The sequence below is a fragment of the Hypomesus nipponensis genome, chromosome 9 (assembly GCF_054491055.1).
Source record: "Hypomesus nipponensis isolate SF chromosome 9, ASM5449105v1, whole genome shotgun sequence".
In the NCBI taxonomy this organism is placed as follows: domain Eukaryota; kingdom Metazoa; phylum Chordata; class Actinopteri; order Osmeriformes; family Osmeridae; genus Hypomesus; species Hypomesus nipponensis.
In genome coordinates, this window is record NC_140369.1 from 15,734,610 (window position 1) to 15,762,500 (window position 27,891).

Genomic DNA, 27,891 nt, shown 5'->3' on the forward strand with positions numbered 1-27,891 from the left:
ATGCCGTCTGCTTCGGAAATTGACCAAATTAAAGTTTACAAACAAACCGTTTCGTCCGCTTTACATGAATATCCCTAAAAAGAGGGTATTCATTAAAGACCGAGAAATATTTGTGAAAACTTATGCAAATATTTGGGAGAGCCAATACATAAATGAACGCAACAAACCGTGCTTTTTATTGTTTGACGGCATCGAGCATTGTAGCCTATGTAACCTATTCCAACCTTATCACCGCATAGGATAAGAAATTTCTGGATTTCCATTGTCTTCTACGGGGTTCATTGGGATAGTCATCTTTACAATTTTCTCTCATACCTGTTATATTTTGCCGGCACTTGTGATATGTGGTCTACCTGTTTTCCATCAGCTGAAAATGGCGGATGGAGACTTGAGTCGAAAGGCTCTTCAATCTACTCTCCGTTGGGTGTAGAGTTGAGAGGCCGCTCGTGCAACCATCACTATTTGGCAATGTTCAGTATCCCACTGTGACCACTGTGACGATGAGTCTAGGGAATGTTTCAAATAAATCTGTTGCAAAAGATTGTTGAGAGTGACACAATATTCTCCACGGGCACTCTGATGCAATCAACCTGCCATCTGCTTTAGAAAAGTGCTTAGCTATGTTTTTAGCCCATGATAAGCCCATTTAATTTGCCTGCTTAAATATTAAAAGATCACATAGACTGGTAATGTTTATGCATATCTAATGTCAGCATCCTAGGTTCTGATGGGACACACAATTAGTAAGGCAAAATATATGAAGAAAAAGAGCCCTAAAGCTGTATCACAGGCAACTATAAACTTTATGATTTTAGCCACAAAGAAAATAACATTTTTCACTTTTTTTTGTATGGTTTTGGTTTTTCACAACAACAGTAATCGAGCCTGGCTCTGCCCTCTGTACGAGGGTCTGGTTAGGACCAGGCTAACAGTAATCTAACGAGTAAATGTGTCAGTACATGCTTGATCTACAACACTGAAGATCTACAGACAGTGGAGAGGCTGTTGTCTAGTCCAAATGCAGTCTCAAAATGGTTCAACCCTTTCAATTTGGATGAATTACATTCAATTAATCAAAAACACATTTACATATCTAACATAATCACATTTTATTGTTTAGTGTACAAAGCATCAAGACTTAATTTTTATGGGAGGTGTTAAAATGTAACACGTTTATGCTGATGCTTAGCCCATGTGGCCACTAGAGGATGCTGTAATCCTGGTCAATAACAGAATAGCAGTAGCAAGACTTTGGTCAAACTGAATGAATGCGGTCCTGCATGCCCACCCTGTTCTCATTCTATTCATTCATGAGTTTAAGTCAATGCTCGTGTCTAATAATGGTTGCTTTGAACGGTCTGTAATAAGCCTTTTATGAGCATGGTCTTCATGTGGGTCATTTTAAATACTTCATATCCTAAGTTGGTTATTATCTGTATTCAGGGCACTGCATCAGCACACCACCATAATTTCACTGAGTCAGTCTAACAGGATAACATTTAACCAGATGTGATGGCCACTTCCATATACCACTAGCCCCCACCTGTAAAAAGATATGCAATAAGTCATCCACCACACACACACACACACACACACACACACACACACACACACACACACACACACACACACACACACACGGGTCATCCTCTTATTTCTACCAGCCTAGCTCAGCTGTCAGAGTGACTCCAACTTCCCCCTGACAGCAGTGAAACTCATGGACGTCCATTATATGTCCACACCACACGTGTCCTGTTCTTGAATATGGCCCGGCCATATGAGCTCCTCAAGGGGCCGCATACAGAACATCCTGTCCCCTACATACATACAGCGTTTAAGCATGTGTGTGTGAGCTGGGCTGGTTTGTAAACAGTATATTTTGCGCACACAGCAACATGCCACTGTGTCAAGGATATAGGACCTCCTTCTATGTTAATCATAGAATGGCAAACTATCAGAGATACAGTATATACGCAAATGCAATACCTATCCCTCCAACAGACCAATATGTCCTGGAGAAGCACTCAAAGATGGATTGTTCAAACTATAGATTCTACAGTTGTATTATCACAAAAGGCAGTTTGTAAATATATTTTCATGAATTAAAGAACACAAAACACCATTATTCTGAACGATTTGACCTCAATGTATAGGTTTGACCTTCGTACAGATGAACACCAAAACAAATAGACCTTTTGTTTGTGTTTAATATTTGAGTGAAACATATTTAGATCTGCTGTATTCAAGTTCAATATTGAGTATAATAATCAAGTAAAAAAAACATAGATTACACTTTGATATGAATATTTACAATATTCATGCCACCCCAAATGCAAAGAAACCATATTCCCCACCTTGGATATATTTAATTCCATTCCAGTTTATAAATAGCTACATACTCACACACTGACAGTGGGTGGTCATTCTGTCTTATAACTAGTTCACGAGTACCTTGGGCCTTAGCGTCACATTTAGTTCTTGAACTGGTATTGGGTCAGAACACACTAGAATACATTTCAGCTATTTATATACATTCATTTTCCACCCTTGGGGTGGGTGTTTGGGGAATCACCCCTTTCTTGGCAGTTCAAAATCTTGGATCTAATATCTGGAGTGTGGGAGTTTGTGCTTCCAGTTGACTTTTAAAAAGTTCAGTCCAGTGAAGTTGATACTGCTTTAGATTCCAGCACATCCAGACAGTCTTTCCATCGGCCAAATGTTAGTTACTTCGACAACCTGTAGGAAGATAGAAAATATTTAAATCATTTTTGACAGCTGGTCATTCAGCAGAGATCAAGTTAGCAGGAAAATATACATATGTACTGTATATGTTTTGGCAAAGTATGGGCACATTCAGGTCAGTGGCTAATTCTGACAGATACTTATACTGCCTACGTCAAACTTCCATCCAGCACTCACCGATTTCAACGCATCTTCCTGGACACAGCACTGCCTACTGATCCAACAGCAATGAGAGACAACAGCGAGAGAAATGCTGCGCCTAGCACCAGGCCTCTGCTCACACCTGCGGTGGCACAAACACAAACCCTGGTTATCAGTCACCGAATAACATTTTCAACTATTTTAAACACCTTGTGTGGCTCAACAAAAGATACACATGATACCCAGGAGATCATGTTGGCACTACTCACTTAGATTCATAATAGTCAGACCTGTTTGCACACTATTACACTTATGATGTGGGAAGCTCAGTAAGTGTTCCTACCGGTGGCTTCCTGTTCCATCAGTATGGCTGTGGCTCCCATACCCTCTGTGACCTTTTCTGCAGCCTTTGTGGCAGCAGGAGCTGCTGGAGCGGCCTCCACCTCGGGGCAGTGACAATCTGGAGCCTCAGGTTCGACTGGGCTCTCTGTTGGGACCTCAGGTTCGACTGGGCTCTCTGTTGGAACTTCAGGTTCGACTGGGCTCTCTGTTGGGACCTCAGGTTCGACTGGGCTCTCTGTTGGGACCTCAGGCTCCTCCTCTTCTGGCTCAGGAACGTCTGGAATTGTAAGCTCAGTTGGAGCCTCAGTAGCCATGTCAACAGGGACAATTGGAACAAGTTCCTCTGGAGCTGGTTCCTCTGGAACAACTCTCTCTGAAGAATGTTCTTCTTCCTCAGCTATAATAGTATCAGGTTCCACTGCATCAGGTTCTTCAGAACCTGGTTCCTCTGGAGCTGGTTCCTGAGGTGCAACCGGAACAGGTTCTACTGCAGCAGGTTCTTCTGGTGCAGGTTCTTCTGGAGCAGATTCCTCCGGAGCTGGTTCCTCAGATGCAACAGGAATGGGTTCTACTGCAGCAGGTTCTACTGGAGCTGGTTCTTCTGGAGCTGGTTCCTCAGGTGCAACAGAAATAGGTTCTACTGCAGCAGGTTCCTCTGGAGCTGGTTCCTCAGGTGCAACAGGAACAGGTTCTACTGCAGAAGGTTCTACTGGAGCTGGTTCTTCTGCAGCTGGTTCCTCTGGAGCTGGTTCCTCAGGTACAACAGGAACGGGTTCTACTGCAGAAGGTTCCTCTGGAGCTGGTTCCTCAGGTATAACAGGAGCAGGTTCTTCTGCAGCAGGTTCTTCTTGAGCAGGTTCCTCTGGAGCTGTTTCCTCTGCTGCAACAGGAGCAGGTTCTTCTGGAGCAGGTTCCTCTGGAGCTGGTTCCTCAGGTATAACGGGAGCATGTTCTACTGCAGCAGGTTCTTCTGGTGCAGGTTTTTCTGGAGCAGGTTCCTCAGGTGTAACAGGAACAGGTTCTACTGCAGCAGGTTCCTCTGGAGCTGGTTCCTCGGGTATTATAGGAGCAGGTTCTACGGCAGCAGGTTCTTCTGCAGCAGGTTCCTCTGGAGCAGGTTCTACTGCAGCAGGTTCTTCTGCAGCAGGTTCCTCTGGAGCTGGGTCCTCTGGAGCTGTTTCCTCTGCTGCAACAGGAGCAGGTTCTACTGCGGCGGGTTCCTCTGGAGCAGGTTCTTCAGGTGCAACAGGAACAGGTTCTACTGCAGAAGGTTCAGCAAGTTCTACAGCAGCAGGTTCTTCTGGAGCTGCTTCCTCTGGAGCTGTTTCCTCTGCTGCAACAGGAGCAGGTTCTACTGCAGCAGGTTCTTCTAGAGCTGCTTCCTCTGGAGCTGGTTCTTCATCTGCAACAGGAGCAGGTTCTACTGCAGCAGGTTCTTCTGGAGCTGCTTCCTCTGGAGCTGTTTCCTCTGCTGCAACAGGAGCAGGTTCTACTGCAGCAGGTTCTTCTAGAGCTGCTTCCTCTGGAGCTGGTTCTTCATCTGCAACAGGAACAGGTTCTACTGCTGCAGGTTCCTCGGGTGCAACAGAATCAGGTTCTTCAGAATACACTTCCTTTGGGGCAGGTTCCTCAGCATCAACCACTTCCTCTGGTGCAACATGTGCAAACTCTTCTGGTATTGCAACCTCTGGGGCTTCCCTGATAACTTCAGAGATATCAAAAACATTAGGATATTTTAAGATGCCATCATGTGCTGTGGCATGTTCAGTCACATATGGTGTCAGATGTTTAGCATTAAGAGCATGATTTATTATGGCAGATTTTGAAATACGATTAGTAATACCCTTTAGTTAACAATGCAAGTTAACTAAAGGGTAACTTGCACTGGATTTCATCTAATAGAATACTGTTCTTATTGCATTATACTGTTAAGAATTATTAGTTAACCCATGAATAATAAATAAATCTAAAACAAAAAGTGTATATATTGATTCATTGACAGTGCAAGCTGTACACTGCTCGAAGATCGACCCTGGCTAGTCTCTACTGAATCGTGGAACACTTAGAAAGGTTGAAAGTTAAATATAACAGTTGAAAGGAAGTCCAACACTATACCAGATGGGTTACATACTGTATATGGGGGCTGTTGGTGGTGGGGGAGGAAGGAGGGGTAAGAGGGCTCCAAGATTAGTTCAAGGGAAGAGAAATACATCCGTCAGTTTAGCACCACACTTCACTTCAGACAGGGCGTGGGGGGAGACAAACACACATATAGGATACAGGAACTCACTGTGTGCTTCCGAGGAACACCTTAATATATATTATTGTAACTGTTATGTAAAATACAGCCAACTGCATTGAAAGAAGAGAGTTGTGGGTGCTCTCATTAGTAACAAGAGTGCTGACACACAAGACAAAGATTGTGTGATACATCTGTAAATACAACCATTATGATCTGAGACGGATCAAAACAGTTACAGCATTTCCACATACCTGCGTGTCAAATCAATATCTGGAAATGCCACCAAACAAGAAGTATTGACTGGTGACTCAAGTCTAACACTGTCGCTTCCCAACTGCATAACAAGGCACCCGATAAGACTGATTTCAGAGATGCAGTGACTTACATCTGGGAGCTGTGGAAGAAAGGTGCACAGCCAGGGCCAGCAGAAGCAGCTGTGGAACTCTCATCGTGGTGTCTGTCTGTCTGTCTGTCTGTCTCAGCAGTCAGAATGATCACTCTGAGTCGATACGAACGTCTCCGAGAGCTGCAGCAGGGGAAGCCCCTGTCCCTCTTCCCGTCTCCCTCTCAGTCACTGCTGGCAACCGGAGCAACTTCACCAAGCCACAAGCTCACACGCTGGTCTGTGGAGATGGAGATCCAGCAGCCTGCTGAAAGGGCAGTCATGTGAGGCGGAGAGAGGGAGGGTTGGGGGTTGGGGTTATGGGGGTGTCACTGAGGGCATTACAAGTCAAGTGGTTGGGTGATAGACATGATGGGAGGGTCCTATGGGAAATGGGAGGGTCCTATGGGAAATGGGAGGGTCCTATGGGAAATGGGAGGGTCAGGGTGTCTTCCGCAATAGACCATTGATCTGGAATCTGGAGTGATATACAGTTCCTGTGCAGGAACGTCACGTGATCCACGTGGAAGAGAACAAGAGTTTGAGGGTGAGAACCAAACATAAAAAAAACCCAGAAATGAATAATCAGACAATGAACTGTGCTCCACAGCAACAAGTACACTGATCTGTGCAGCGTGTGGAAGATGACATCCACAATCAATGTATTTTGAATACATTTTAAGTACAGTATATCTCTAGGTTTTCAACTGATCTCATCTCCCTAGAGGAGGGAGATCCCTGACTATATTGCTCCTCCGAAGGTTTCTTTCACAAGGCTTTTCCTTGTCTTCCTTGAGGGTTTAGGCTGGTTTAGGTGCAGTTCTATGGGTGTATGTGAAGCCCTCTGTGACAATGTTTGAAGAAAAAGAAAAAAGGGCTATACAAATACGTTTTGATTTGATCTGCCCATTACAGAGAATTACAATAATATCCAAGTCAAAGAAGATTCCAGAGTGGACAGAGACATAGCAGCACCCCCACTGTGTCCACGATTGTGAGTAACAGCTACATCTGCTGTTGTGTTGGTGAGTCACAGCAATACCTGGATGTCTTATTGGTTTAGACTTGTTTTAGACTGCTAGAAATTCTGCTCATATGCACCAGAACTTGCATGTGAACTTGAAAAATAATTTCACAAACAACACCCTATTCCACAGTGAAGTTAACATATTTTATTTCTTTTAAGTGCCATTCATGCATATTGGGGATGGGGCTGGGGTGGGGGTGGGGTGGTATTGACAATTCTAATAACACTTTGAGTTATTTTACAGCACTAAACCAATACAAAGAGAGCTGTGTCACCTCATTGGACAGCAAAAGTAATAAACCGTGCAATAAACAAAAGGACAAAAAGGAGAAAAAGAAAACAAATACAAGAAATGACAAAGATGAAATTGAAAAACAAAACAAACACAAAATATATATTATCAACATTGAAACACTGAATGTAGAACCATAGTACAGGTAAAAGGTAGTGTCACACAAAAAGCAAATGCATTTTCATCACATATATACAATATAGATATATACATACTGTGTCACCCTCTGATTGGATAATAACAAAATACTCTATTCTTTTCCCCTCCTCTCTTTCACCAGTAAGACCCACCCCCTGCCTTAATGTCCCAACCCCAAGAGGAAAAAGGGATGATTGAAAAGACATTTATTTACAAGAAGCACAACAACACACAGCACTGAATAAAATAGGCCTCAATCAGCAGTACTTGTTGGCAGTTCTCTCCCATATTGTAACAAGGCTTCTTTTTTCTTTTTTCTTCTTGTCTTGGTAATCTCTCTGGCAGGTACATCTCCAGCGGTATTCAAAAAGTGAATTGTCTTAAACAACTTGTCCATACACACAGACCCAGACACACACACACACACACACAAAATGACCCAGAATGGTGCATAACCTGTTGATCCAATCATTGTCTTGTGATTCAACTGTCAGTTTCTATCTTCCAATCACCTCCCTTTGCACCAGCCGGCCCGGCCCTTTCCAAGGAGGCAGAGTTAACAGCCCTCTAGTGTTTAGACTTGATAAAGCGCCGTGCTGCAGCCAGCTTCACCCCAGCAGCCGGGCTCCCTGGGCTGCCGTGGCCGAGAGCGCTGCCAAGCCTGACCTGACACACTGGACCCTCCCAGGGGGGACGCTGCTGCTCCCACACCGCCAGGACCTCTGGGGAGCCACAGTCCTGCCACACCCTGACTGAACACCCCACTCTGTATCACGACTGGGCTTTCAAATCACCTTCTTAGCTACTCAAGCTTTTCCACAGACCCTGAGCACTGACTAGGCCATGTGGCACATCCCAGCCGTCAATAGAAGCAAAAGAAGAAGAAGCACAGAGGGCAAGTGAAATCTGGGCTGAACCAGACAATGAGGGAAATATATCAAAGAGGTTAAACAAACCGATAAAACGTTTATACTAAAAGACTCGAATGGAAAAATAACCGTTAAAAGAAAGAGGGGGCCGGAGTGAGAGGGGGCCTGTGTTGACGGCTCAACAGAAGATAAAAGCCTATTTAATGTCAGTATGGTGAAAAGGACTTGTTCCGCCTCTTTCGGTTCGACATCATATCCTGCTATAAGAGGAAGTCACTGCTTAAAAATGTAGGAGTCTTAAAAGATACCTGACTGGAATCCAAGCTACCCAAAGGCCCAGCGATATCACATAAAATCAAAAATGGCATGATTGTCACAGGAATAGGTATATTGAAAAATGAAAGAAATAATATTCAACGTTCAACATTTACATTTGTATGTAGGGGCGGGGAATCAAATCCTTCAACTGAATAGGTGGCTTCCCTATATAGTTGAAATAAAACTGTTGGGGGGGGGAGGTAATTAAATGTACTACGTCTGTAAATCTTAAGGAGAAGCAGTCTGGCTGACTAAGAGAGAGGACAGGAGGGAGGGAGGGAGACTGGAGCAGCACTGCTCTCATACTTAATCCCCTCCTGAGGACTCTCCTCTCTGGGGGCGTCTCTGCGCTCCCAGATCTCACCACGCCTTTTGCCTCTGGTTTTGTTGTGCTCATAGATCACCACAGCAATCGATCTTAGCCCTAAGTTACAAGAAAAACACTCACAAAACAGTACTCAAACACACAGACACACACACACACACGTCCCACTTCCGTTTTGTTGTGATTGTATATTTGCGTATCGTCTGCCTGCTTTAGACCGAGTCACATCTAGGGAGATAAGGAGCCAGTTTTAGAGGACATGACACAGACTGATGATGACTGCAGCTGTGTGAATCACATCACATCGTTGAATGGTTTGTTGTCACAGTAGGCCCTTCAATAGAGTGATTGAGCAGATCAAATCTGCTTTACGTTCAGGTCCTACTGTATAGTTGGAGTGGACACACATCACAAATACTGCTGGTACAGTTGCTGAACAGACATAACTAGTCCACAGTGAGAAACCATACAGGATGGGCAATTAGGACTGGAGATGAATGTTAGATCTCTGATGCAGCATCTCTGTGATTGACACCTCAAGTCTGGTTCAATGCTAAAAACACCCTGTGTGTACCCCTCCGTGACTGGAAACCTGACCTCTAACTGCCCAGAGGCCAACAAGCACCGTCCCCTACCATCAACGGCCCTCTTTGATGAGACCTGCGTCACCAAAACAGAACCAAAAAAAAAACCCAAAAAAAACAACAAAAAAAAAAAAACTCCAAAAACAAGGAAGAGACAAACTGATCCAAGAGGCAGCTGAGGCCCAAGTCAACACGAGAAGGATTACAAGGCCAACACATCGCTCAGATCACACAACAGTTAGGGACTGGGATGAAGGGATGACGGGAGGAGGAGGGTGGGGCTTTGGAAGGCTGCTGGCTGGGCTGGCAAAAGGGATGGGGAGAGCAAGAGAGGGGAGGAGAGGAGGGGAGAGAAAGCGGAGGGCTGGAGAGGAGGATGAGAAGAGTGGGATTTAGACATGAACATGTGCCGTTTGTCTCCAGACAAGACGGCGAGCCGTCACTTAAAACATGTCAGACTAAATATGATTGTCTTCAAAGTAACTTTTTTTTTTCTCAACATTTTTTTTTTTTTTCGTTTTGATTGTAAAAATGTCTGGACTCTGAAGTCTCTCTTTCGCCCTCCGTTTCTTCTGCGTCCCAGCCCACCTCCCTTCCGCGGTGGGTGTGTAGCTTGGCCTGGCTCCTCTCCTCCTCGGCCTGCTCCTCTCCTCCGCCCTGCGCTCCCTTCCCGGGGGCACGGGTGAAGCTACACAATAGAGTCCCAGTCAAAGTCGTCCTGGATGTCGTCGGCGGGCATGCGCTGCATCGGGAAGTTTCTGGGAACGATCATGTGCTGCTGGTTCATCTGAGCGTGGTGACCTGCGGAACCCAGGACAGAACAAGATTCAACGATTGAGACGAGATTTCAAAATACAGCGATGTTGACCGGACACGCGACATGAGTGCAACAGAGAACAGAGTGAGGAAAATGTGGGCATGTGTCAAAAACCCCCGTAGGGCACGCCCACATTCGCGCCCACATTCGCACACACACACACACACACACACACACACACACGCACCTGTCATGGTGGGCCCTGCGTTGCTCATGGGGGGCATATGAGGGTAACCAGGAGGACCCATCATAGACATGCTCTGTCTGGAGTCCATGTAGAGGTTACCTGAGGGGAGACAGACACATGGTGTGAAACTCCCCGCCCCCGACAGAACCACAAACCGCTCAACATACCGGATCTGCGTGTTGATGCGAGCCCACAGGAGGGTGGTTCAGGGGAGGGGAGGTACTTACCAGCTAGCTGACCTGTGGTGATGTGCTGAGCGGGCTTGTTGGGGTGCATGGAGCTGTGGCAGACGGCAGGCTGCACTGCCCCCTGTGGCTGGATGACCCCGGTGCGGGTGAAGAACTGGTTGATGGAGGAGCAGAGGTCAGCGATCTGGGTGGGCTCCAGGGACCAGTTGTTGAGCTCCGCTTGTCTCATGCTCTCCTTCAGACCTGTGGACGCAAGCATACACACACGCACACGCAAGCACAGTTACTGTAGCTACATAGTGTTTAAAATACCCCATCTCATATGCCCATCTGACTTTAGAAATTCTTTAATGAAATGTATGATTTTTTTTTGCCCTCCTACTACTTAAGTTTAGTAAATGTTCTCTATTCCCTCCAGAGATGCAAATTGTGAACATTATGAGGAGACTTCACTTCACTATTACATTTATAGATTTTAATGCACAGACTTGAGTCAGTTTGACTCTCACCCAAGTTTCAATAATTGCACCTGAATAGTTTGTTGTGTTGGTTTGATTGACAGACGTGCTTGATGATTGGCTTGTTGGAGGGGGTTGTGCAGTCGGCGAACGGAGATTGGAGTTCTTGGTCTTATAGGTTAACCTCATTGCATCATTTGTTCCTGACATTGACTTTAATCTATTTAAACTATCAATACAAATTCACTAGATATTTTAATAAAACCAGTTGTGGTCAGTCTGTTTTAATCATGGTGAACACATTTGGAATGTGAACAGTTTGGTGTAATGGCAGTGAGTGGAAAAGCAAAAGGTATTGTACTTTAAACTGACCACAGGGCAGGATTAACCCTAACCAGACCCTGAGCAGAGCTACATTACATTACATTTACATTTTGTCATTTAGCATACAGATATATTTAGCAGATATCCAGAGCGACTTACAGTAAGTACAGGAACATTCCCCACCGAGGCAAGTAGGGTGAAGTGCCTTGCCCAAGGACACAACGTCATTTGGCACAGCCGGGAATCGAACCAGTGACCTTCTGATTACTAGCCCGATTCCCTAACCGCTCAGCCATCTGACTCGCTATGACCGTTCCAAATCCTGTAGTCAACCCTGAAGGCTCATGAGGGCCCTACCTTGGAAGGGCGAGAGGTCGACATCTGCCCAGTTATAGCTGCTGGCGATGCGGCAGCTCTCCTTCAGTGCATCCAGGTTGGTGGGATACCAGTCGGAGGGAACACCTGCCGACACACAACAGCGTCTTAGTTCAGCGTCACGCTAAGCATGTCTTTTCTGTTACTCCCATTCGGCTCGTACTCGTACATAAATTCCGCTCGGGTTACACAACACGGAACATGGTTTCAGTGTGCATTCCGTTATGCCACACGGAGCAGGTGTTGCGTTCTGGCCACTGGGTGGCGCCAACCGCACCGTGAGGAGGCCTGCAGCAGGAGTCCAGGCTGGAGCTGCTGTCTGCAGCACTGGCTTTGTTCTCACAGAAAACTGCACGAGTCTGTTGATGATTTACCCCTTAGATAGCAGCAGCAGCAGCAGGCGACAGCAGCCTGGGACAATCGACCCGGTCCGGCTGGGTACCAAGGGGATTGTGTGTATCGGCTCGCAAGATGGCGTGTGTCTGCACGCACACGCCAAATGAACACCTGTGTGTGTGGGTGTGTACGTGGGTGCGTGCGTGTGGTTGTTGATGTGTGTGTGTGTGTGTACCGTCTAGAGTCCCGACGGCAGGTCTTACCCGTGTTGCAGGTCATCTGTTGCTGGGCAGGGTGGGGCTGGTGGGACAGACTCTGGTGCTGCTGGGCATGCTGGGAAGGGTGCGAGGTGTGCTGCGCGTGCTGCGAGGGGTGGGGCTGCGTGTGAGGGCCGTGGGACGGGTGCTGCGAGGGGTGCGCGCTGTGCTGCGGGTGTTGGTGCTGGCTGTGTTGACTGTGCTGGGCGTGTTGACTGTGCTGGGCGTGTTGACTGTGCTGGGCATGCTGGTTGTGCTGGGCGTGCTGGTTGTGTTGGTGGGGGCCGTGTTGCCCCTGCTGGGGGAGGTGCTGTGTGTGGGGCGAGCCGTGGCCCGGGTGGCCCTGGGGGGGGTGGGACAGGGGCAGCTGGCCTGTGCTGTTGGGATGGTTGTTGGGGTGGTTGTTGGGGTGGCTGTTGGGGTGGCTGTTGGGGTGGCTGTTGGGGTGGCTGTTGGGGTGGCTGTTAGCCAGGCTGTTCTGGGAGATGATGGTGCCGCTGGGGGAGTTCTGGTAGGAGCAGGAGGTGTGTGTCTGCTGGGACGGCTCCGAGGGCATGCCCATCAGACCTGCAAACGCACACAGATCAATCAGTCAGTCAATCAATCAAGTCAGTCTCGAGATTTTTGTCATGGCCGTTTTACAATGCATAATGATGCTTCCCGTTCTCTCACGAAGAGAGGAGAGCGGTGAGCATGGAAGTATGAATGCGAGTGAGGACACGAGGAAAGAAGGAGGAGAAGGAGGAGGGACAGGATTCCAGAGGTACCTGACCAGTGGCAGTGACTCAGCACCAGTGACAGTGACAGTGAACCGACCCTGAGCTGTACACACCCCAGGAGCCTTCCTGGAACGTCTCTGTTTGACAATTCCATTATCGTTGTCGTTGCTCCTGACTGGTCCTCCCCAGGCCTGACAGGAACCCTGGCAACATCGGCCCAAACGGCAGCAGCAAATCATCCCCGGCGCCGCGACGGCCGACTGAGGAGGACCTGTCCATCACGGCCGTGGCTCGCCGGAGCTATTCCGCTGGAGTGCTTTTAGAGCCGACTCCAGCCCTCGCTCTGCCGCAATCCACACAACACCACTCACCGCCGGGGTGGCAAAGGTGCGCCTCTTATCGGCGCAGAAAGCCCATTGTCCAACGAGGGAAATGCAGAAAGCAATTAGCGCGCTGCCCCGGAATAATAATGCGAGCTCATTAACTACTATCAAAGCCGGTGAATTAGCTCGCTGTCTGCCAGCGGCCGGGGTGTGAAATCCTCTCGCTCCCTTATTTACGTGTTTTAATTGCGAGAGGTTTGTGAGTAAGAGATTTTGACTGTTCTGCACACGTGAAAAAAAAAAAAAAGAAAGAACCCCCCCCCCCCCCAATGAAACATGTCCCCAAAAAAGAATGGAGAGGAACGCAAGCAAAAACATAGGAGAGAAAAGCGTTTGATTTGTGGAGCGCAGGCTGCACACAAAGAGCCCTGACCTGGTAAACCAGCTTGTCGAGTGCTTTTTCGTTCGTCAGTCAGATTAAAGAACCGAAAAGCATTCCTTTTAAAAGTGCGGTTAGGCTCTTTGGAAAGCTATATGGTGCAATACACTCATGATCTTCCACACAAATGTCATCCTAATGCAAAACCTTTGTCAATCCTCTATTATGTAGGCTACAGAGAGAGGTTTAATGGAGTCAGAAAGATCCATCCTTGAGTGCAAACTCCAAAGTTTTTCATAGCAAATCCAGTCAGTAATATATATTATACTCCATTCAAGTACATACTTAACACATTTACACATACTCATTTATCAGTTGCTCTTATCCAGAGCGACAGCGACATATATAATGCACAAAGCATGATTGTGCTATTAACTCCCTGGCACAGTGCTCAGTGCTCAGTAGGTAAAGGCCAGAGGCGTGTGCAGGAGTTCACAGTACCAACAGGGTAACATCAGCACAGATGTGGAGCTTTCCTCAGGACACTCCCTGTCTATTGAATAAACACTCAAGAGCTCAGTGAACCTCATTCATCCTTAAGCAAGACCCACAAGTCCCACTGCCAGCTGCTGAGAAGACACCCTTTTCCCACAGAACCTTCCAGTTCCTTTACCAAGCTGCCCTAGACCCTCCGGTAGACCGTGGCCCCGACCTGACCCAGCCCCTGCTCCCCAGTGCTGCTGAGAGTCTGACAGGATGTGATTGGTGTAGCGCTGTGGAAATGGACTCTGATTGGCTGGTTGGAGCCACTGACACCATTTTGAGGGTATAAACCATAGCCTAGACCCAAATATGAAGATAGGACATAGAGGGTAAGAACCCTAGAGTAAGAACTAGAGTAGGAACCCTAGAGTAGTATCTAGAAAGTCGATCAGTATCTCTGCCTATGGCTGGTCGTAGAACCAGAGTCCAACACCTACCCTGTTGGCTGAAGGACTGCTCAAAGACAGACTTGTACAGGCTGCGGAAGGAGGCACTGAGATCTTCAAAGTCGGAGAAGAGGAGCTGCTTGTCCCTCTCTGGCATGTTGTACTGGGGCTGGGGCGGCTGCTGCAGGCTCAGGGCCTGGGACACGGGCTCTGGGTGGCTGCTCACCTGCAGGGAGGGAGAGAGAGAGAGAGAGAGAAAGGGGAGGGAGAGGGAGAGAGAGAGGTAGAGGGAGGGAGAGAGAGTGGGGAGGGGACAGACAGGGGTCAGGGTTCGTTTCGAGAAACACACCTTGACTGGATGTGTCATTGCACGTCGATCACGCTCGGACACGGATTGGCGTTTGGATTCCATTGCCGACTCTTCTTCTATTTTAATCGTCAGGCTAACTCGATGCACCGGTTGCCACCTACACAGTGTAAATCCATGCCATCGCTAGGCGACGGCGACACAACGTCCACGGTGATCAAACACGCCCGGGGGGGCCATCTCCAGCGGGAGAGGAAACCTGACCCCCCCCCGTCAGCCAATCAGCACCGTCGCCCTCCTCCTCCCACGGTGACCATGGTGACCACGGTGACATCAGGACGTTTTTAGAGTCGCCCAAGACTAGACGCCACCAGACCGAATGTTCACAGCAAAGCGTGGCCTGTTCCAAAGCTACATAAATAAGCAGGACAATGCGTTTATCGAGGCCTTTCAAGAGAGCGAGGCTGGCTGGTGAGAGGCCTGTTAGCATTTGTGAGTGGCATCAGTCACTTCAAACTGTTAGCTCGCGAGCCTCCGACCGCCTCTGGCCCACTGCCTTCAAAACTCTTCTCTTCTCGTTCCAAAGAGAGCAATCTGAACGGACACAAAGCCAATACTCAGGTGGCCTGCAAAACGTATTTAAAACAAAATCAATACTGGTGCCTTGTACAAATAAGCATTCATTTTGCCTGCGTACTCGTGTAGGTGGTCGATATCCGCGCTGTGCCCCCGCGAAACCAGAGAGCATTAGCAGCCGCGCTAGCCTCCGGCTCCACTCTGTCTCTGAGACTTTGGGATGCGAGAGACAGGGACGTGAGGAGGCCACTACTCTGCAACTACGGCCAAGTCTAACGTTTAGCGCGGATTCGGGTGAATTCATTGCGTTTCTGCGACAGTTTAAAAGTTGGCGTCTTTCCTCCTTTAGAAAAGAAATGATCAAAATCAAACAGCCCTCGAAAACCGAAAAGCGCCACTTAAGCGCGACAGGGAGCCAGACCCCAGCTGTTGAGGTACATGGTATTAGCAGCACTGAGCGGGAGAGTGGCACCAGTGCTTCAGCCTGGGCTTGCTGGAGTGAAGAGAGAAGGTGGAATTAAGCTCAAGTAGACTCTCACGTCCGCCGGCAGCCCGGGTGGATCGATCGCTCGGCGCCCGTAGCAGGGTGCACTCTGGGCCGCACCAAAGAGGGGGTGTCCCAGGTGGGATGACATCACAGGAAAAGGCTGTCTTTTTTGTGCTCCGCAGGGGCGCACGCCGCTCTCTCATCCTTCAACAACCCCCCCCCCCCCCCACCCCGCCCCCTCGAGGTTCAGTCTAGCCACGCAGACGAGCAAACACCCCGCTCTCGCTCGCTTTGGCAGACTGCAACAAAGAGAAAACTCTCTCTCTCGACTCTCTCTACTCTCCGTCTCTGAACCCTTCCCGGTGTTGATCCACACATCTCATCTCATCCATCTCCTCACCCCTGATCCCCCCCCCACCCTGGGAACACCGGGCCTCGGACTGCATGGCCTGAGAAGACACTCACGTCTCATGTTGACGACCACCACACACACACACACACACACGCACGCACGCACACAGGAAATTGAGTCGTCTGCTGCCTACGTAGCAACAACAACTAACGAATAACAGCCTCTCTCTTCTCCTACAGAGCCCTCCCACAGCGGTTCCCATCAGATGAGCGGTCAACGCGATCCGACCGCCACGGCTACGCTACAGCACGTGTTGACATGGTCTACACGGGGATCACAGGGGCTTTGCAGTCCTATCGTCTGAACGGCTCGGTAAGTGGTGGTGGAGGAGGGGGGTGGGGGTGTTGGCAGGGTTACCGGGGTGTAGCTGTGCACGCTGCCCACACTGTTGAGGTTGACGGAGGCCAGACTCTGGTCAGACATGCTGTTGTTAAGGCTGCTTCTGGGGCTGTCGCTGCCGTCCTGCTCCGGGTTGTACAACGCCACCTGCAAACGACAACGTGGATTCATTAGTGCACCTCGCATCCACTGGAGCGCCTCGCTTTGGAAGGCCACTGTCACAACATACGATGACACCAGGCAGAGAGTGGCACGCCTGGACCTAGGAAATATCTACCAGCCGGTGCAGTCTGGGATGGTTCATGTTTGGCCTGCGTACAGGTTGAAGAAGGACGGGAGGATAAGAAGGAGAGCCTACGGTATCTTCTGAAACGAGTGAGAGGATGGCAGGCGCATCAAGCCCTCACCTGCCTCCTCACACACACCACACCACCCCACCCCACACACACAAACACACACACACACACACACACACACACACACACACACACCATCCCCGGGGTTTCTCTCTCTGGGGAGGCGAGGAGGAGAGGGAGGGGTCCTCCCCCCCCTTCTCTAAAAGGTCACACCACCAGCCGTGTCCGAGCCTTCTGTCCGGGTGCAAATCGGTTCGGGACAGTTAACAAAGGTCCTCAGTACAACAGAGACCATGACCTTTACGGTACAGACGCCAAACCGGCCGAAGCGCTTCAAAACGACAATCTTCATTATTGTCTGTAAGGTTCTGTGTCCCTGCTCTCGTGGCGGAGGGGGGGGACGAGGCGCTGGCCCGGCTCCACGCCGAGGCGGTAAACAACCACAGCAGTGGAAGCGTCCAGGCTAGCAGACGGGGCTGACGGGCCGATGGGTCGACCCCATTGTGACTGAGCCATGTGTGGAATGCCAGACTTGCTCATGGGGACAGAGCCTGCCTCTGGAGAAGCCTGGCTTGAGGCATGGTGGCTAGTGTGTGTGTGTGTCCAGCCTGTGTGTGTGTGTGTCAGGCCTGTGTGTGTGTGTGCTCAGCAGTAGAACAGGCCTGGGTCTGTGTGTGTTCAGCACTGTGTGCCAGCATTCTGTGGCCCTGCCATAGACACACAGCCAGGGAACACACACACACACACACACACACACACACACGACCATTCAGGTCAATAGGATTAGACTTGTCCAGCCTAACTGCCATGCATAATGGCCCGAGGAGTTGAGTCCACACACACTTTCACACAGTATCACTGCTGCCTATCTGCTCATCGCTCTCTGAGAATCAACATGCAGGCAGGCTGTCCATCAGAGACAAGAGGCATCAGGCTGGCTACAGTCGAACAGTCTCTCTCTCTCTGTCTGTCTCTCTCTCTCTGTCTCTCTCTCTCTCTCTCTCTCTCTCTGTCTCTCTCTCTCTGTCCTCTCTCTTTTACTCTCTCCATCGCTCTCTCTGTGACAAAGACGGAGTATATTAATAAGCAGGGATCTGTGGTTATGGGTGGGTGTGTATGCGAGAGAGAGAGGGTTGCTCAGTAGGAGATTACAGCCTATCCACCTTGGTTCTGGTAGTGGACTGGGCTCCAGTCTTCACTTTGGGAGGGGGGGGCAGAAGGAGACCCTGGCTTGTGGCTCAGACGTGTCTGAGCGTGGCCCCCGCGGTGCTAATCAAGTATAGTGCGCAGCTGCGCAAATACACGTGTGATGTGTCAGGAAGTCAGGAAGATGGCTTTTTTAACATGAAACCACTGTGTGTATTTACCATCCTTGTCCATGAAGTGGTATGGTTCTCGAAACAAAACAAAAAAACTTGCCTCTTTGTGGTTGACACAGGCGGCCCTAAGAGGTGAGACGCCCACACACACGCACACACACACACACGCGCAGCATGCTGACACAGGCAGGAGCTTGTGCACACACCCGGGTAACCACACTGTGTGATGTGGGATGGTGTACTGTTTGCTAGCGAGCCAGCCAGCCAGCCAGCGAGTCAGGCTTCTATTCTTAGCGGTGAATTACGCAGAAAGCCAGAGGTGTCTTACATGTGAGACTAATCTGGAGCAGGAGGGATGGATTATGAAATCAAAAGAGAGACCGGCCCAGGTGTCTCCTACAATGGCAGCCGGCGTGGCGTGCAATCCCCCCTTCGCACGGGAGCGAGAGGAAGAGCGAAGGATGAGGGGGAGAAAAGGCATACGACTTCCTCAGCAAACACGCTACCCAGAAGTCCCTACTGGATCCTGCCTACCGCCACCCAGCTCTCATTCATGGACCCGGTCAGGTCTTGGCGGGAAAAAAAAAGAAAAAAAAAAGAAAGTCAATACTGAACAAGAAAAGAGATGACAGAACAAAAGAAAGAAAGAATGAGCGAAGAGAGAGAGAAAGAGAAAGAGAATTTGAGAAGTGTCAGACTTTGTCGAGGTTCTCACACGTGCAGCCCTGACAGAGAGAGAAAGGAAGAAAAAAGAGGAAGAGAGCGAGTGACAGAGAGAGAGACAGAAAGAGAAAGAGAGAGACAGAGAGAGACAGAGAGAGAGACAGAGAGAGAGAGAGAGAGAGAGAGACAGAGACAGAGAGAGAGAGACAGAGAGAGTGGAGGTTTCCTGTGCTACAGTGTGCTGTCAGAGGCGTGGCCTGCTCTGTGTTGACAGTGAAACGGAGAGAGAAACAAGCTCTCGGAGGAGTGCAGATCTGCTGCTGTTCACCTCACTTTACCACAGCAAGGAACATGTTTACAATCAGGAGAACAAAAGACACTTCTGAAAACATTCCTTTACACACACACACGTGCACACACACACACACACACACGCACACACACACACGCACACACATAACAGTATTACCTGTAGGCACACGCTGCCTTACAAGCACACACAAACAAACATAGGTAGGTTCACAAAACACACGCACACCACATCCTTGCCTGAGGCCAAAAAGTCTAGAAGATAGTCTAGGAGCTGTATGATAATCAGAAGGTAGTTATTCCATATAGTAACAGTGTTAAACGGGAGGAGGATGTCCTCCACCATCTTACCAGCTTTGTGTTCTCTGCTTTCAAACAGCAAAGTGAGAGTTGGGGGCTGAGCACAGCAGGGATGAACAAAGCCCATTTTTCATTTGTCTATTTCCAGAGGAGGATTGGTTCAATACTCATAGCTGCTACCAACCGTCTTGGGAACTGCTGTCCTCACTTTTATTCATTCCCGTCCCACAAATCAAAATATGGGCATATTGATTATCTCTTTTGTTTTTGTACAAACCCATCAATCAGTAGGTCTCCTCGACCAGTGTGATATCAGTCAGTTAGCTATGGTTAATGGATGTCTGCTATGAGAGCTCCATGCTTCTGTTTAGAGGAACGTAAATGAGAAGCTAATGTATGTGCTGTGCCGTATACTCCAGGAAATCCAGATTACATTTTCCTGTGGCCTAAAACATCAAATACATCCAAGTACAGTATTTATTCAGATGACTTCCTTCACAAAGATTTGAATGCTTTTTTTCTATTTGACTTTCTCCTTTTCCCCACCCCCTCAGACTCTTTCTCCCATTCACCCCCCCCCCCCCCCCCCGTTCTCCACACACCCCAGTTAATATTAAACCAGACTTTTTTTTTCTTCTTCTTCTCTATGCCTGTGGTAAATGAATAAGAGACTTGCAGGCTTTTTAACAGTCCTCCAGAGAGCTGGCCCTGGTGGGCCCAGAGGAGAGGGCTTCAGGTTAAAAAGCCCATTTACATTTCTGAGTGAGAGCAACACACTTAGAACCAACAGTCTGCACTCCCTCGCTCCCGCACGGCCCCTTTCCATTCATGGAAGGCTTTGCACCCACTCACACACATTTGCACGGACACACACACACACACACACAACACACACACACACACAGCATCCTGACAGGTTTCAAGCAGCCTGGCTGGGGCTGTACTTCTACATATTCAGTATCTGTGTGGAGCTCAGTTTCACATTGTCTACTGTAACACCAGGAGGGTTAACCGCTCCTGCTGCACAAAGCAGTGTGTCACAGTATCACTATGGTTACAAAGCAGTGTGTGTCACGGTATCACTATGGTTACAAAGCAGTGTGTGTCACGGTATCACTATGGTTACAAAGCAGTGTGTGTCACGGTATCACTATGGTTACAAAGCAGTGTGTGTCACGGTATCACTATGGTTACAAAGCAGTGTGTGTCACGGTATCACTATGGTTACAAAGCAGTGTGTGTCACGGTATCACTATGGTTACAAAGCAGTGTGTGTCACGGTATCACTATGGTTACAAAGCAGTGTGTGTCACGGTATCACTATGGTTACAAAGCAGTGTGTGTCACGGTATCACTATGGTTACAAAGCAGTGTGTGTCACGGTATCACTATGGTTACAAAGCAGTGTGTGTCACGGTATCACTATGGTTACAAAGCAGTGTGTGTCACGGTATCACTATGGTTAACTGTAAGCACACACTAGAGCATAGAGGACATGGTACCATATACAGCAAGGCTAGTTGTTATAGAGAGTGTGGTTCAGTTGATGAGTGAGAGCACAGTAGCTGATGCTGTGTTGGTGTGTGTGTGTGTGTGTGTGTGTGTGTATGTGTGCGTGCGTGTGTGTGTATAAGCCAGCATGGAGGCTTGGCTCCAGTGGTGCGGTGCAGCTGTGTGTTTGGCGTGTGTCTGGAGAGGCAACAGGTTGAGAGGGCAGAGGATATGGAGGTGGTGGGTGTATCCTTCTAAAGTGTTTCTCTCATGGGGGAGGGGAGTGGTGTGCGTGTGTGTGTGTGTGTGTGCGCGCGCGCATGTGTGTGTGTGGGGAGCATTTGTGGGTGGTTGGAGGAGAAGAAATGTGAGGGTGAAGTGGTGAACGAAGGACTATGGAGAAAGGTGAAGTATGTGGGGTTACTGAACAACCAGCCAGCCAACCAGCCAGCCAGGTTAGTGCATGGTAGGCATGGTCTGAGCTGGGTGCTATCGTCCTGTCTCACCTTGTTAGTCACAGTGTTGATAGCCAGCGTTGGCGAGGCACTTCCAGATATCATACAGTCCATCCCCAGAGACTCTGACTCCAGGCTGTATGGTGTGGAAGCCTGCAGGGGAGACACACACACAGTGAATCACTCCCATCACTGCTCACACACACACACACATTTTGAAATCATTGCTCAATTTGCAGCTAGGAAAGGGCCCTGGGATCCATATCTGTCAAGTATGTCGGACGGAAACCATACCAGCTCCTCTGATGAGACACAATAATGATTTACATTTGCAACATGTATTTAGGTCACACACTGTATAAAAGATTTCCAAGGAGGGTGGAGAGCAACCCCCTAAACACACACACACACACACACTGTTGGGGCAGATAGCTCCGGCAAGCCTGTCTCCATAAAACTGCTTACTGTAAGAAGATTGGCTCGCAACAATATCACATTTGATTCATGACAACGAACACAAATGAGCTTTCAGGTCTGGAGTCTAGAAGGAGTCCCGCAGATGCCCACAGACAAGGAGCGGTGTGTTCCTGGAGACGTATACTCCACACGTTTGACATGGGACATTTAAACTGGTAGTTACATGGATGCGTTTAGGCCGCACACATACAAAACATGTGTGTCTGACAAGCTGACATGCTACACAGCAGGACAGAGAGAGGGAACAGACAGAGGAACAGCAACAGACATACAAAGAGAGAGGATAGACAGGCAGACAGACAGACAGACAGACAGACAGGCAAGCAGACAGCATAAACAAGCAGACAGACAGACAGGCAGGCAAACAGCATAAACAGGCAGACAGACAGGCAGACCCTCTAAGCCCCAGAGCCAGGTCAATCTGAGTGGCTCACTAAAGCTATGAGGCTGTACATTACCCTGGACAGGGCTCATACATAATTAAAGACAAAAGCTCCTGCTCAGAATAACCCCGCGCGCAGATCTGCATTAATTGATGTTTGTTCACAAAAAAAAGAGACTGCAAACCGCAATGTATGTAATGGTTGCCGGGGGCCTGGTTTATTAATAAGGAGCCAACTATAAGACAGGCTGAACCAGACACACTGAGAGGATGTTACATAAAGAACCTCCCACTGAGAGCGGACGTGACTGTATGTGTGTGTGTGTGTGTGTGTGTGTGAGAGAGTGTGAGTGAGAGACAGAGAGGGTGAGTGAGAGACAGAGAGGGTGAGTGAGAGACAGAGAGTGTGAGTGAGAGACAGAGAGGGTGAGTGAGAGACAGAGAGGGTGAGTGAGAGACAGAGAGGGTGAGTGAGAGACAGAGAGGGTGAGTGAGAGACAGAGAGGGTGAGTGAGAGACAGAGAGGGTGAGTGAGAGACAGAGAGGGTGAGTGAGAGACAGAGAGGGTGAGGGATTCAGAGAGTAACATAGAGGAGAAATAGGAGACAATGGAAAGAAAGAACGAGAGAGAGCAACCAAAATAAAGGCAGTTAGAGAAGGTAGAGGTTGATTCTGAGACGCCCTGTCGGACAGACGGAGAGACTGACCCTTTCTCCGGAGCGCGGCCTCTTCTTTGGCCGAGTGGGTAAGGTGTCCTCCTTTGGGTTGGTGTCTATGGCCCAGTAGGAGCCCTGAGAGGGAGAAAGAGAAAAAAAGAGAGAGGAGGGCGGGAGAGAGGAAGTGGGAGAGTGAGTTGTAACTCCATACAATGACAAGAACACAGACCCAGGCTCCCTTTCACACAGTACAGCAGCGTCCATGTTGGAGGGAGGAGAACCAACTCTGTTCTCAATTCCAATGCTGTTTATTAAGACATCTCTACTTTAAAACCACGACACTAATTCATATTCACATCCACGCACTGAGCAAAGGACTGAGACAAGCTGCTTTAACGCATTGTCAGTCAGTCAGTCAGCCTGTGACAAGTCACTCAGCCTTAAAGCAGAACTGCCAGTCAGCCAGCCAGCTAGCCCGTCAGCAAGCCTACCAACCAGTCAACCAGCCAGCCAGTCAGCAAGCCTACCAACCAGTCAACCAGCCAGCCCGTCAGCAAGCCTACCAACCAGTCAACCAGCCAGCCAGTCAGCAAGCCTACCAACCAGTCAACCAGCCAGCCAGTCAGCAAGCCCACCAGCCAGTCAACCAGCCAGCCAGTCAGCAAGCCTACCAACCAGTCAACCAGCCAGCCAGTCAGCAAGCCTACCAGCCAGTCAACCAGCCAGCCAGTCAGCAAGCCTACCAGCCAGTCAACCAGCCAGCCAGTCAGCAAGCCTACCAGCCAGTCAACCAGCCAGCCAGTCAGCAAGCCTACCAGTCAGTCAACCAGCCAGCCAGTCAGCCAGTCAGTCAGAGCTGTATCCTGGGGTATGAGGCAGCAGTGTTGTCTTTCAGCTCAGGTTTGAGGAGACGTAATCAAGGAGAGACCAGTGGTTCTGGCTCTGGGGCTGGAGATACCTACCCTCCCGCTACAGTCCTCCACTATATTCATCTCCACCACCTCGAGAAATCCATTATTAATCTCTGCATTCGGCCCCCGCATTTAATTTATTTTTCAATGGCGAGTTCCACGCCGCAAGCCAAAAGCAACACTGCTTACAGTTGTTAAAATGAGATTCCCACCCTAAGGTCTAATAACCGGCAAGAATCTTTTCTTTTCTCTCTCGTCCAAAAATATTTCATTTTTGTATTTTCTTTACCGAGAGATAGCATCTCAATTGTCAGGAGAAAGTGAGATCAGGACCTATAAAATGACTCCTCAGCTGAGGGACTAATTGATAATTCCAGTCTGAATGGGAGGTCAGGCTCTCTCATGTCAGGCCTTGTCTGCTAGTGCAGACCAAACTGGCTGCACACCGAGCAACCCTGCTCCTGAGTTTCTCAAGAAATGTTTCAGCTCAGACTAGCGCCGTATGCATGTACAGCGTGTAGCATCCTACTCTGGTTCAGAGCAAAAACTGTTCAGTGCCAAATCTGTACGAAGCTGTAGCATTATTATTTTTAGTAATAATTCTTTAAAATGTTCAAGGCTTGAGGTTAATGAACATATTCCACTGAGGAGGAATTTCTCAACAAATGGTGTAAAAAATCAAATGAGAAAAAAAAAAAATCATTAATAATGTAATTCTCTCACAGGGACAGTTCTTACAGTTTTACTGTAATCATGGAGATAACAAGGCCGTAATCAGGCATTGATAACACCAGTCTAGAGGATTCTACAGTACCGGTACCGGGAGAAACGTCAGTCTGGTGGCGGAGGCAACAGACAGGATGGTAAACCGTTTCAATCAGGAGCGGCAGTACCGGTAACGGTAGAGCAGAGCAGCCTGCTGGAGGAGAGCTGGGCTGGGTGGAGGATGTTTTAATTAGGCAAAAAATCTTCAAGCAGAGCCCCTTGGGAGAGGAGGGGGTGGTGGGAGTGGGGCGGGGGCGGGGCGGGGTGGGGGGGAGGCTGCATCTCCCCACTAGGCCCCCAGAGACCCGCCTGGAAAAAAACTAACCCATATAAAGGGCTGTTAAATTATTCACCAATAAATACACTGCATTATACTGGAACAGTAAAGACGGCATGGTGTGGGTGTGTGTGCATGTGTGTGTGTGTGTGTGTGTGTGGCCTACAGTATGAAACAAATGAAATGACAGGAAGTCCTCTGTCCCTCGTATTCTAATCAGTTCAAACACAAGAGGACGACTGGTTGAGGCCACCGTGTTGGAACACCAAACAGGCCTCGCTGGAACAACGTAGTCCGCCCCCTGACACAAGCCTCACCACCTCAACGGCGTGTTTGCAGCAGATACTTTTCCAGAAAGTGGTGGAAGGTGTCCTGAGGGTCAGAGAGCGGCCTGTCGACTCAACGACGGATTCGCCACGGGACTCGCTATCTCTGGGTTCCTCTGGGCCCTCACCTAGGCGGGGGTGAGGAGGAGGGGGGGGGGGGGGGTAAGGGTACGTACTGTAGGCTAGCCCCCCTCCCCATCTCTGCCTCCATCTCAGGGAGGCACGGACATGCCTCTCACCCTGCCTCCCTATCTCAGCCAGGCAGCAGGCCCCGCGCTGCCGCCACATTACAATATTGATGCAACGTATCAAGAGCCGCTCGCGTCTCTTTGAAGTTGTCTTTTGGGGTGGGGCGGGGTGGGGTGGGGGTTTCAGGGGGGTGGGGGGTGGCGGGGAAAATTCCAAATGAAACATTAAGGATGCAAGCGTGTTGGCCATGCATCTGGAATGGCATCCATACAGCAATAGATGATTCTGTGTTTAGTGGAGCAGCTCCCAGGAGTGTCAATATCAGAGGATTACAGCAAAACAGGAAATTAGCATTCAGTCCCCATCCTCTACACAGCTACATGCAGCTCCTCGCCGTCTCTCTGTCTCTCTGTGTGTGTGTGTGTGAGTCTCTGTGTGTGTGTGTTTGTGTGAGTGTGTGTTTGTGCACGCATGCTTAGGCAACGATGCAAGCACTAACACAGACGCACGCATGCACACACACACAAACACTAAACGTTCAAGAAGGAAATCTAGGTTACATATAGTTAGGCCATTATTACAGATACCGTCCATAATATATACATTTGACTAAAAAGGGCCCAGCACACATCATGTGAATAATTAACCAGGGTACTAGTAGCACGAGTGACTAAAATCTGACAGGAAAAAATGTAATAGGAGAGGAGGACAGAGGAGAGAGGGCGACAGAGGAGAAGAGGAGAGAGGAGAAGAGGAGAGAGGAGGACAGAGGAGAAGAGGAGAGAGGAGAAGAGGAGAGAGGAGGACAGAGGAGAAGAGGAGAGAGGAGAAGAGGACAGAGGAGGACAGAGGAGAAGAGGAGAGAGGGAGGAGAGGAGGACAGAGGAGAGAGGGAGGAGAGGACGACAGAGGAGAAGAGGAGAGAGGAGAAGAGGACAGAGGAGGACAGAGGAGAAGAGGAGAGAGGGAGGAGAGGAGGACAGAGGAGAAGAGGAGAGAGGGAGGAGAGGAGGACAGAGGAGAAGAGGAGAGAGAGGGAGGAGAAGTGCAGGAGATGAACAACATTATCGGTGTTGTTGGGAATGCTGAGGACAATTTCAATCAGACGATTCCGACCTATTCCAATCAGTTTATGGCTCCTTCACCATCAATCTGACCTGACCTTAAAAAGAAGAGATTTGGATTGGAAAACCTTGCGGCGGTGGAAGGTTCATGATGGGTTTAGAAACATGCTATTCCCAGGCTGTCAGAGTATTTCTTCAGTATGTCTTTGAGAATAAGGCTTTTGTCTCTGTCTTTTTTTCTTTATTTTTTATTTTTTTAGGAAAAAACCTTTTGTCTAAGTGCAACTTTGAAAGAGTTTGAATCAAAAAGACGCGTCTTACCTTTCCCGGGTCATCTTTGGAGCGAGGCACTTTGAGAAAACACTTGTTCAATGACAGATTGTGCCGTATTGAGTTCTGTGGGAAGAGATAGCAGAAGGGAGAGAGAGAGAGTATGCGGGGAGAAAGAGAGAGAGAAAGCAGGGTTACTGGTGATGGATCAACAGCCTTATTAACCACCATGGAACCACTCTGATATTGGACTTCAGACGGCTGCTATCTGGTGAGACCCAGCAGTCAGGAAGCCGTGTTCAGCCTACAGGCCTGGCCCCCGTCTCCGAGTGGAGCCCCCACAGCACGAGCAACAGGAAGCGAGAGCGGCAGAGGGAGAGGAGAGCTAGACCGCGTGCCACACTGGGACAGGGGCAGCTGAGGTGACTGGTATTAATGACCGTTCCATCAGGCTCTTGGGGAGGTGCGTTAGGAGGGTGGAGCTGCCTGCCTGAAGGTGACTGATGGGGCCGGGGGGGGGGGGGGGCTGGAACCGTCATGAGGGCTGCGGAGGGAAGTGGAGTCGAGTGGTACCCCCCGAGCTGGGTCTTGCTCCAGAAATGGGTCGTCTTCCCCTCCTCCCTAACGACGTGAGCCTTCGTTCACTCCCCTTCATAGATCTAATAAATCAACAACTTCCCGGAATGGAACGCAGGCCTGGTTTATTACATTCAGCCTTGTAGCCCTGGAGTCAGTTGGAGATGGGCCAACTGCAGGCTTAGTGGACTAACATCTCACTCTCACACACACACACACACACATCTGCCCATACGCAAGCGGGCGCGCGCACTTACCCACACACATGCGTCCACACACACCTACCCACT

At 49.1% G+C, this 27,891-nt stretch overlaps 2 protein-coding genes across 6 annotated transcripts in view; both read right to left on the reverse strand.

Annotated features, from left to right (window-relative positions):
* Positions 1–2,189: 2,189 nt before the first annotated feature.
* LOC146273176 (uncharacterized) lies at positions 2,190–6,136 on the reverse strand. The gene is made up of 4 exons (XM_084706257.1): positions 5,853–6,136; positions 3,227–4,930; positions 2,920–3,025; positions 2,190–2,736 (listed from the first exon to the last, which is right to left on the reverse strand). The coding sequence occupies exons 1-3, from the start codon at positions 5,914–5,916 to the stop codon at positions 2,925–2,927; spliced, it is 1,869 nt and encodes a 622-aa protein (XP_084562383.1). The 5' UTR covers positions 5,917–6,136; the 3' UTR covers positions 2,190–2,736; positions 2,920–2,924.
* An 862-nt stretch (positions 6,137–6,998) lies between these two features.
* The window catches only part of foxj3 (forkhead box J3), a 62,986-nt gene continuing 42,093 nt past the window's right edge, over positions 6,999–27,891 (reverse strand). For 4 of the 5 annotated variants that reach the window (XM_084705075.1, XM_084705076.1, XM_084705077.1 and 1 more), the window contains 10 exons: positions 27,077–27,151; positions 23,275–23,358; positions 21,760–21,861; positions 16,834–16,962; positions 14,746–14,920; positions 12,351–12,911; positions 11,734–11,838; positions 10,634–10,837; positions 10,407–10,505; positions 6,999–10,203 (listed from right to left, as the gene is read on the reverse strand). In XM_084705075.1, coding sequence (XP_084561201.1) covers positions 10,091–10,203; positions 10,407–10,505; positions 10,634–10,837; positions 11,734–11,838; positions 12,351–12,911; positions 14,746–14,920; positions 16,834–16,962; positions 21,760–21,861; positions 23,275–23,358; positions 27,077–27,151 — 1,647 coding nt within the window. In that variant the 3' untranslated portion in view covers positions 6,999–10,090. Of the gene's footprint in view, positions 10,204–10,406; positions 10,506–10,633; positions 10,838–11,733; positions 11,839–11,920; positions 12,912–14,745; positions 14,921–16,833; positions 16,963–21,759; positions 21,862–23,274; positions 23,359–27,076; positions 27,152–27,891 lie in introns of those variants that run through there. The other variant, XR_014766581.1, reaches the window with a different exon arrangement.